This window comes from Mytilinidion resinicola (assembly GCF_010093595.1).
Source record: "Mytilinidion resinicola strain CBS 304.34 unplaced genomic scaffold BDZ99scaffold_15, whole genome shotgun sequence".
Taxonomy (NCBI): domain Eukaryota; kingdom Fungi; phylum Ascomycota; class Dothideomycetes; order Mytilinidiales; family Mytilinidiaceae; genus Mytilinidion; species Mytilinidion resinicola.
In genome coordinates this window covers 878,538-888,269 of record NW_022985451.1, presented here as the reverse complement: position 1 = coordinate 888,269, position 9,732 = coordinate 878,538, and the positions used below count along the sequence as shown (strand labels likewise).

At 49.1% G+C, this 9,732-nt stretch overlaps 4 protein-coding genes across 4 annotated transcripts; 2 read left to right on the top strand and 2 right to left on the bottom strand.

The window, feature by feature from the left end:
• Positions 1 to 2,106: 2,106 nt before the first annotated feature.
• Positions 2,107 to 3,997, bottom strand: BDZ99DRAFT_573638 (ankyrin). Its single transcript, XM_033728308.1, has 2 exons — positions 3,415 to 3,997; positions 2,107 to 3,364 (listed from the first exon to the last, which is right to left on the bottom strand). Exons 1-2 carry the CDS (start codon positions 3,718 to 3,720, stop codon positions 2,261 to 2,263), a joined length of 1,410 nt encoding a protein of 469 aa, XP_033573916.1. The 5' UTR covers positions 3,721 to 3,997; the 3' UTR covers positions 2,107 to 2,260.
• A 1,344-nt stretch (positions 3,998 to 5,341) lies between these two features.
• On the top strand, positions 5,342 to 6,161 carry BDZ99DRAFT_500969 (uncharacterized protein; the record flags this gene model as incomplete). The annotated part of the gene is made up of 2 exons (XM_033723771.1): positions 5,342 to 5,375; positions 5,434 to 6,161. The coding sequence occupies 2 exons, from the start codon at positions 5,342 to 5,344 to the stop codon at positions 5,961 to 5,963; spliced, it is 564 nt and encodes a 187-aa protein (XP_033573914.1). The 3' UTR covers positions 5,964 to 6,161.
• Positions 5,878 to 6,161, top strand: BDZ99DRAFT_465702 (uncharacterized protein). The gene has a single exon (XM_033720615.1). It carries the CDS (start codon positions 5,975 to 5,977, stop codon positions 6,128 to 6,130), a length of 156 nt encoding a protein of 51 aa, XP_033573915.1. The 5' UTR covers positions 5,878 to 5,974; the 3' UTR covers positions 6,131 to 6,161.
• A 2,126-nt stretch (positions 6,162 to 8,287) lies between these two features.
• BDZ99DRAFT_465700 (uncharacterized protein) lies at positions 8,288 to 9,357 on the bottom strand. The gene has a single exon (XM_033720614.1). It carries the CDS (start codon positions 9,104 to 9,106, stop codon positions 8,465 to 8,467), a length of 642 nt encoding a protein of 213 aa, XP_033573913.1. The 5' UTR covers positions 9,107 to 9,357; the 3' UTR covers positions 8,288 to 8,464.
• Between the last annotated feature and the right edge of the window lie 375 nt (positions 9,358 to 9,732).

The window sequence follows — 9,732 nt, the reverse complement described above, 5'->3', positions numbered from 1 at the left end:
AACTAGCTAGACGTCTATAGAAATCAGAGTTCACATCAATTTCAACCTGAGTGATACTCGCCAATAGGCTTTGTATAGCTGTCAAAATGCTTGAGCCAGCGCATAGCAATATCGCGATCGGTCCAGCCGGCTGGGCTAACTTGTATAACGGTGCGGGAATCGATAGATGCATTGATCCAGGACTGCTATATCTGGCCATCATATCATCCAGTGGGAGCCTGGAATGCTTATCTCTGAAAGAGGACGGGTCACAAACTTCCATTAAATCTCTGCCATCTTGGGTACCGGACTTCAGCGTGTCGATTTACAATCCGCTAATTTCTGGCCCATATCCATGGTCATCAAGTGCTCTGCTCGGCAACGCCCATATTCGGTATTTACCCAAAGATGAGTTGGAAGTACACGGTGTCAGGATGGGTGAGATTCAGTCATTGCACAATCTTTCTCGCGGTCACATAATCACCCCCAAAAGCGGCCCATGCGAAATCTTGGAATCGCTAACAGACGGACTTATTCAACTATTGCAATCGTTGCCCGAAATTTCCTACGTTGCGAAGCCGGCAGGTAGCCAAAACAGCCAGAAAGTCTTCAGACAGCTCGAAACCCCTCGATACAGCAGTTGGGCAAATTACTCGACCCGGAAAGACCTGGAAGGTGATTCCGTTCCGCTGCAATCAAGATTTGAAGTGTTCTGGAGGACAATACTGCATGACCATTTCGACGACCGACATCCAGCACCTGCCTTCTGTGGTGAAGATATTCTAGCAGATATGGAGTACTTCATATACACACACATGACTATGGCATTATCTCGTTCTGCCCTAACACAACTTTCCTTAGGTAAAGCTAGGGCAGAGTGGGAGGTCTTGGTGAAGAATATTGGGAAAGAATTCACAGGCTGGAAAAAGTTACAAGGACTTTACCCATATGACCGAGAAGAGCTTATCTATCCACCTGGTTTCAGGTTTGTGGTAAGAAAGCTGGGATCAACTTGGAATCATACTGAGAACTTAGAGAATGGCGAGAAAATACAAAAGGTCTGTGATTTAGTGTTGCACAGGATGAATGAGCTTGCCATCGCAACTACTCGAAGAGTAGCGGTAAGGAATAGGACCTTAGCATCATGCCTAGGCAAAACTCTCTTTGCTACGAATCAGGGGTATATCGGTACAGGTCTTGTGTCGGCGAGAACAGGTGACGAAGTATGGATCCTAGCTGGAGGCAGGACTCCTTATTTGCTACGACGAACTAGACATAGACAATATCGTTTGGTGGGCGAAGCATAAATTCATAGGATTATGCATAGAGAGGCATTGAATGAGACATCGTCAAAGCAGTATTCAAATGTAATTCTAATCTAATGGCTTATAGTCATAATTCCATCGCGCAATCATCAGCGAGATCCGATTCGCTAGTGAAAGATTAATAGGTGCTAAAACGTCTAAAACCTGCGGTAGCCGGGATGCCCGCATGGCCAGCTTGCCCAACCGCCCTCCGCTGCAACCTCCACACAGGGTGAACCGAAGCTGAACCGGGCGTAATTTTGCTTACAAGCAGGAGATATGGCGCTAACTCAACAGGGTAATGGGAGGAGATAAGTTGATCGATAATATACGCCTTCGATTGTTTTGCAATGATACAGCCTCTGGAACCCTGGACGACGTTGGAACCTACGCGTCGAATGACATCTTTCTGAGAATATAATCGTCTTAATTCGTCACCGCCTTAAGAGCATATCCGTGTTAAGAATATAACCGTCTCACGACGAGTCTATCTTAAGAGCGTGACTCTCTGGAGAATGTCCTCATCTTGAGATGCCACCGTTTTAAGACCATGGTCGTCTTAATAACATGCCGTCTTAGGAACATGCCGTCTCAGGAACGTGACTGTCTGCAGAATGGCCCGTAGCATATCGTAGTGCAAGTTTACTCGGGACTTGGGGCCTGGAAATTGGAACCTGGCAGTTCTGCATGCCTTCCGATGCAGAGTGGGGATCCTTGTCCACGTCGAATACAGACCCAGAACTGGGACTTCAGTCTCAACTCAGGATTCGCTCACTTTAGCACAGCCACCGCTCAGGCTGGAGCATGAGCAGCTCAGTTCCCTGAACGGGAAAGGAAAGTGCTTGGGTGCACATTGGGATGTTGTACTGCCTGTTATAGAATACACTAATGTACAAAACGCGAAAGCTAAAAGCAAGCGCACCCCTAGTAATTACACATATCAAGAGAAGATGCTGAAAGAAATAATATCCAATCCATCATGGCCACGGCAGAGGCCGCTTCCTCGCCTCCCTCTCCTGAACCTCCGCTTCAACAACCTCATACAAGGGATTCCCCTTCACATACCTCTCCTTGATAGTCTTAGGCATCACAGCCCCATTCTTTACAAGCATCATCGCGATCTCTTTACACGTCAAAATCTTATCTGTGACGTCGCGATTGAACCATGCCTCCATAAGAACTTCATGCATGACCGTCTCGCCTAACCTGCTAGTCTGATTCGCATCCGCGCCGTAATCGAATAGCAGTTGCGTCAGTTCCAGTGCTTCTCGTATGGATCCAGTGACCGCAAGCCTAACGCATCGGTGAAGTGCTGGTCCGCCGCTTCCGCTTCCAGGAGGCGCATGGCATACGTCTGCGCCGTGCTCGATGAGAAGGGTGGCGACGGCGACGTTGCCGAAGTGGATGGCGATCATCAGGGCAGATTGGCCGTTCCAGCCTTTAAGGGCGTTCACGTCGGCTCCATGCTTCAGGCATAGGCGTGCAATGTCGAGGCGGCGAGAGTCCGATCGAGTAGCTGGGGAGGAGATGGCGAGGGAATAGATAAGGTAGGGCCAGTGACGTGTGATGTCTTCCCCATGCGATAGACGAAGCTGTATCTCGAGGAGATCTTCTACACGGAGAGCTTCTTCCAGGCTGGCATGTCTGTAGGATGGGCCTTTAGGTCTAGGAGGCTTGCGCTGCCGTAGCGCTGACGCATTTGATTGGTGAAGAGGCCGAGAACTACCAGTTTGGTCGCCGTAGGAGACATACAGGGTGATCGGGCTATCATCCGATCTTGACTCGTACTCTTCATCGATTGTAGGATCTAGTTGCGCTCGTTGACGTACTCGAGACCTATTACTCTCGAAGCTCAAGAAGAGGAAAACGGCAATAGTCAAGAGAACGAGAAGAAACACTAGCCACTCAAGTGTCCTGGGAATGTTCGTAACAGTGTCGACCGTCGAGCTTCGTGGATTAACGGGGTCGTGATTGAAAAGACTGCGTCTGATCCTTTCGACCACTCCAAGTTTGACGTATGGAGGAGGCGGTAGTTGTGCAGCTATTGCCCGTTGGCATGCTCGTGATTCAACTCCAGCAGCCTTTGCCTCAAGTAAGTTTCATGTAGTCATGTCTCATGAAACGCGCGTACCAATTCAGATTTACAGTCTTCAATGTAATCTTTTAGAGCAGTCCACTCAGCCAGTTCAAGGGCTTTCTGGGAAGCAGTCAAACTTTTGAACGTGGGAGACAATGCGACTACCGTTAGTATCACACTGAACAGTGCAATGGCCCATCCTAGCTGCGACGAGGTTCGCTCTGATATCGACACTTTCGACTTGAAAGTCTTCCAACTCGACTGTGACTGGAGGGAACCTATAGGTGTGATTCCATTCCCGCCTATCGTTGTTGCGGTTGGCGAGTGTGTGATCGCTGTTGTAGATGCTTGGGTAGCCATTGAAGGCGAGACGGCTGCATTTGGCGATGGTCTCAATTTGATATCTCGTGAGTTGCAGAATAGAGTGCGGAGGGGTCCCAGTTATGGAGGAGAACCTGAGGGGTGAACACTGCGTCGTTGGTTGATGCCTTGTGGCTGAGCAGGCCCCTCCTCAGCTGAGCCCACCATGTCGTCATCTGCAAGGCCAAGGCTGTGGCCGGACCTTCGAAGGGAAGAAAAGCAAGCATATCGCATATGATGATCATAAGGCTAGTGATCCAGGCCGGTGTCCTAGATCTGGAACGCGTGTGAAGATGAGTGCTTGTGTGGAATTCTCGATATTCGGTTGATATTCGGCTGCCGTACACGTGATGTATATGCACGGGACGTATAGGTCTGCTGCAGGCACGCTTTGTTACAGTAGATCTAGCGTATATTAGGCCTGCACGGGCCTCTTCTACGTGTATATAGGCTAGCTAGATTCCTACATAGAATCGACATCTATTGTTCTCCAAATTCTTACATCACGTGATCGGAAATATCACACTTGTGATGATGGAAGGGCATAGTAACAAAGCTTGACGCGGATGGGACTCCTCTCCGGCTCTTCCCAAATTCCTTATATTCTCCTCCCACCTTCATCAACGCACCGAGGAGTGATGGGGGCGTCGTTTATACACATTAAGAACGCTCGGCACTTAGAGAAGGTATATCGATAGGCGCCGGGGCTATGAGTGCAATGGAGCCTTACACGCAATCACAGATATCTGTTTCTACCGTCTACGCACCCCTTTCATGGAGCCACTCGATGGGATTCAAGAATTCCAGATGAGCTGACCATTCTATATAGGTCAGACTGAGACTCATTTCAATTCTCAGATACTTTACAGGACTGAGCGGATTGTGTTCCTCGGAGTAGGCTGGCTGAAGTTCTCGCCGGTCAAGGTGATGATGTTATATATTGTCCTTTGTAAGAGTTTTGAAATTATAGTGAAGCGCATCAAGCAAGTGCAACAAAAGTTACACTGTCTCGTATTTCAAGATTATCTCTGTTTTTGATGATAAAGCTTCTTTACCATCAACACGTCAATCCGCGTAGTGTTAGTCTCAAGACACTAAGCAATCGGATGAGAGACATCCAGGAGACAATCAGCAACAGACCATGTCTGCCACCTATATAAGAACAAATGCAGCTCTTTTAAAAAGGTACCTAATCTCCGTCTATCCAGAGTCGAGACCGTACTAGGGCGCGAACTGTGTACACCAGACTCCCCTCACGTAGAGCACCTTAATGCATACTCCCTCGCTGAATCTTACAAAGGACACGCGGTGTCTTGAGAATTGGCATAGCAAGTGGCCATGCTAACCAGGATGACAATGTTACCTACCGTCCGGGCTCATGATAGTGCGCCTCTCGCAATAGCTAATAGAGCAGTTCATGCAGTCTCATGGCCCGAACTGTATTGATGCTGTCGGCCCCCCTTCCTGCATTGCAGGCTTACTCAGCAGTCTCGTGTATATCTTTCCTCCTTCCGCTCAAAGGCTGGCTTCCTCGTCATCATCAATACAACAGCTTTTGGCTACACACTTGTCTTGATCCGGTTCCCCTCTAACTGTCGCTCAATACTTTGCTGGGAACATCATGACTTTAATCACTTGGTCTATTACTTCAATAGGTAGGTACCCTCATTCACCAGAGACTCTTCTGAGCGGCTTATTTAACCACCGACCCAGTAACATTGCGCTTGCACATTCACAGTTTCTTTGAGATTTGCGCTCGAGCGTCCGCAATCGCTCGATATCTTTTCCTAGACCACGGTCTTGAACTTCCTTCGACCCATAACACATCAAACATACCCGCGATCGAAGCCAGGAGCCTGCTCCTAGATCTGCCCGGGGAACTTCGAAACAGTATTTACGCTGCTGAATTTGGAGAGGGTTGCTACCTGTGTGTAACCTTTGGAAGCGACCGTCGCCTCCGAGTCTTTCCCCCCAACGGTGACAACAATTCGAACGTGGCAACAACTTTGGATGGCTTCAAGATCAACCACCTCCTCCGTCGCGAATCCCGAACCTTCTTCTACGGCAAGGAGTTCCGCTTCTTCGAGGACGGCAAGTCGTCCCGCGACGTTGCCCGAGCCTTTCTAGCCGCCATCGGGCCTCGAGGTAGAGAACTCAACTCGGGTTGTAACAGCTACAACCTAGGATCAACAACTCATACGGTTCACGGTCACCTACGTACAGACTTGGAGTTGCTGGCATAGTAGCTGCCTACATGCCTAGCCAGTTACAACTTCTACAGAGAGGGGTTGGGGTACGGTGGCCTACCCTGCCTAATGCTGCCTACTGCTGCCTCCAATTAGTGCTTCTGCCTATGCATACAGTCACTTCCTACGTAGTATATAGTTTGGCCTTCGGGCCCCCGAAATAAGACAGAGTTCACATCAATTTTCAACCTGAGTACAGACCCCCAGGGATCCTGCCTGTGCGGCGAAAACCACCAGTACCGTAATTGCCCGTACATCTGTGCCGATAAACGCCCTCCCGGCTGGGAAATAGATACAGCAGTACAAAGAAGAGTAAAGGAAGCTCTCGAGAAGAAGCACCCGAATAGCCAGGAACGAATTTGGAAGATGCAGGCAGACTATACAGGTCCTACTCCTGGAGCTGTCTCAGCATTTTAACCAACCAAACCGACAGAACCAGTCGATTTAGCAGAACCAGCCAACACGGCAGAACCAGCTGAATCAGCAGAACCCAGTCGAATTGGCAGAACCAACCGCATCTCGTGCAGCCCTATTACTCTACAGCTAGGCCCCTACGCAGGCCCTTTCCCTCAACAAAATGCGACGTTGCTAGCAGGATCTAGGAATTGGACGACGGAATTCACCATCTTTCGTTGCTGGGGGGTGACTCAGGTTGTAGTGCTGCAACCTGAGTATGACGGCAGAGAACAACCGCTTGGTAGGGATCATGAACGGAAGTTCACAGCACCCCTTTAACGAAGAACGAAAAATCCGCTGTAGATGGGCTGTTGCGTTTTATGGCTAGGATGAGATGGTTGAGCCCTGAGGAGGTTAGAATAGGGGTGAGGGCGTCAATGTGGGATCCTCGTCAATGTCGGCCCCTTCCTCTCTAGCAGGCTTACTCAGCACCTTGTGTATATCTTTCCTCCTTCCGCTCAATAGCTACCTTCCTTACCATCATCAATACAGCTTTTGGCTACACACCTTGTCTTGATCCGCTTCCCCTCTGACTGTCGCTCATCGTCAATGCGAGATCCTCTGGTGCCGCTGACCCCAATTGAGACGTATACCTCACTCGTTCACCCCACTGAGGAAACTCGTGCCTTTATGCGTTGTGCGGAGGAACTCCAATAACGGCCATAGTACCGTGGTTCACCTAGAAAGCGAGAATCACCTAGAAACGAGAACTGGTGAGGATTTGAGGGGCCGAGCGGTCAGTCCAAACTTTTCCTAGCGTGACTAAATCTGCTCGCGAAACACTCCACCATAGCGGTTTCATCTGGAACGGTCGTGGTAAGGAAAGAAAGCATATATTGGGCTCTAGAAAGATCCGCAAGCATCTCCAATCTACTCACCGTCCCTCTCGCCATTCAGCAAACCTTCTTATTGACTTTTAAAGCCTAACGGCGGTGTAAAACTCCTTTTCCCTTCATTCCAGATCCGAAGATGGAACCTGCAAGACCTGAACGTGCTGACGCACGAGAGGAAAGCGCCAAACTAAGAGTTGTCTTCCCCCCTTACAACGCCATAGAAATGGGCTCGTGAATCTGAACGCCCTGGACGACGACATTGGAATGATCACGTGAGTCCAGTCTATAGGGTTTTTGGTAAGAGTCTAATGACTTTGATATATAACAGTGCCGCTCGTAACGAGAAGGAATCTCCGCTTTTGGCACTTCCAAAAGAAATACGATTGATGATATGGGAGTATGCGTAGGGCGGCCACCACATCCACATCACCGACTGCGAGTTAGACAGTCACAGAGTTCGTTCGAGTACTGAGAATGACGCTAAGCTGTTCAATTATGCGTATCCCGATTCTGGAAACTACAAGAGTTTCTGCAGCGTTGGTCGTATCAGAGTTCAACCAGCCAGCATAGAGGCCCGGCCGGTTTTTGCCAAATACTGCACGTCTAAAGATACCAGCATTCGGTTCACAAACATAATGCGCACGTCGCGTAAGGTTTATGACGAAACCTGGAGTTTGTTTTGCGCGCTGAACACTTTCTCCTTCATAAGCAGATTTACCATGGAGGTTTGGATGAAGCGACGAATCAGCGTACAGAGGCGAGCAATCAAGCATCTTTTGCTGATCATGCCCAAGCCTGTTCGTTCAACAATCGTAGCGGACGAAGCCTTGTATCCACGGATCGAGGACAGCTCGCCGGATTAAAGGCCATAACGATCTATTGCGAAGCCCTTCGTGTAATGGATGGGCCAGCAGGTGTCGCAATTTGGTCAAGTCCTTTGCAGCAAAGCCTGCCTCACAGATTTACCAATGGTTCTTCAATTAAGTTTGTAGGGTAAAGAACTGGAGACGCATATCAAGGATGTCACTCAGACTTCTCACGAATGAATTTATTACAAACATAACCTACAATCAAAAGCGAACCAATTATTTCATGAATTCAAACAACTTGACCGTACCAACCCAACTAAGCAAAGGAGAAGTCACTACTAAAGCTGTTAAATTCTTGTCCCCTATACACCCCTAAATGCACAGACTCTGGACCAGATCGCTAGACATTGCTGCTATTACGTTCATTCAAGCCAGACCGTCTTTCACATTCTGCGTTGCGGTTTTTCCTATGGTAGCCAAGATTGACATTGATGCAGTCGATAGCCAACACGGCGTCAATGCTTTCCTGGAGGCTAATTCGGACGCCCATCCCATCAAACAACTCCGCAAGATCGATGTCCAGGTGCAAGAACTTCAGTGACTTCACCGAGCACAGCAGCGCCATCGTAGAGCTTAGCGTGTTGAGTGACTTACGGTTTGGTTCATCCGCGAGGCAAAACGGAGTTGGGTTGATCAACTCGATGTGCTCGATGTACTTCCGTCCTTGTGCGCTGATAGCGGCGAGGAAAGTGCGCGCTGCGTAACGATAGGACTTGCCGTGCTCGTAGACACGGAAGTGCTTCTTGCTGAAGAGGCGAGTCAGGGATTCGTGGCGGAGCTGGTGGTTGACGCTGAATGCTGTGAGAGCGCCGACAGCATTGGCGTTGTCTTGAGGATTGAACACTCGGATACGGCGGTTTTCGTTGCCGTCGAAAGTTACGTCGAGGACCGGTCGCTCGTCTCCGAAGGCGAAGTCATACACCTTGTTGCGGAGTTCACCCGCTAGCTCCAGGAAGGGGCTCTTGGCTGGCGTTCGATCCATGCTTGATGTGGGGTCGATGAAGTTGGTTGTGTTTTGCGGCTGTAGAGAGCTGGAAATGCTAAAGGCTGTGGTGTGAGAGCCAAGGGTGTAGAGGGTTGAAACTATGTAAGGTGGTGGTGTGGGAGCAAAAACGGTTTGGGGATAGAAAGGAAAGTAGAGACTTGTGTGATGCTTATAAGTGCAGACTCCAGCGATTGCAGTGATTGACTTTGACCTCTAGAGAGCATCATTCGAATGCTATAAAGGTGACGCTTTGCATGAATGGTATCGGTGAACCGCACTTCTTCGTTCACGAATAATGTATCGGGATACGCTGTTTCCATTGAGTCAGCCGCCACCTATTGAAGAACAAGTAGTCATGCCTTTAGTACTTCCTTTGTACTTGGACGAGCTTATTTATCACCCCCCCTTTCTCTAATTATCACCCCCCTTTTCTCTATTCATCACCCCCCCTCGATTAGGCCTAGCTCCGGCCCGTATGAATATTGTTCCACCAATCAAACTCACTCGCTTGCCCGCTCGTGCCCAATACGGAATTTACATCACCTACGCACTCGGTTGTGATGCATCAACACCACTTCCTCTACTGAGGATGGAGGTGAAACAATGCATTGAACGAGGTAAGT

What these genes read in the sequence shown, in the direction of transcription:
- BDZ99DRAFT_573638 (XM_033728308.1), bottom strand. Translation starts at nt 3,720, where the DNA reads ATGGCTACCCAAGCATCTACAACAGCGATCACACACTCGCCAACCGCA. An exon ending in AAGACTGTAAATCTGAATTG is followed by an intron (nt 3,365 to 3,414) that starts GTACGCGCGTTT and finishes CTTGAGGCAAAG; the next exon opens with GCTGCTGGAGTTGAATCACG.
- BDZ99DRAFT_465702 (XM_033720615.1), top strand. Translation starts at nt 5,975, where the DNA reads ATGCCTAGCCAGTTACAACTTCTACAGAGAGGGGTTGGGGTACGGTGG.
- BDZ99DRAFT_465700 (XM_033720614.1), bottom strand. Translation starts at nt 9,106, where the DNA reads ATGGATCGAACGCCAGCCAAGAGCCCCTTCCTGGAGCTAGCGGGTGAA.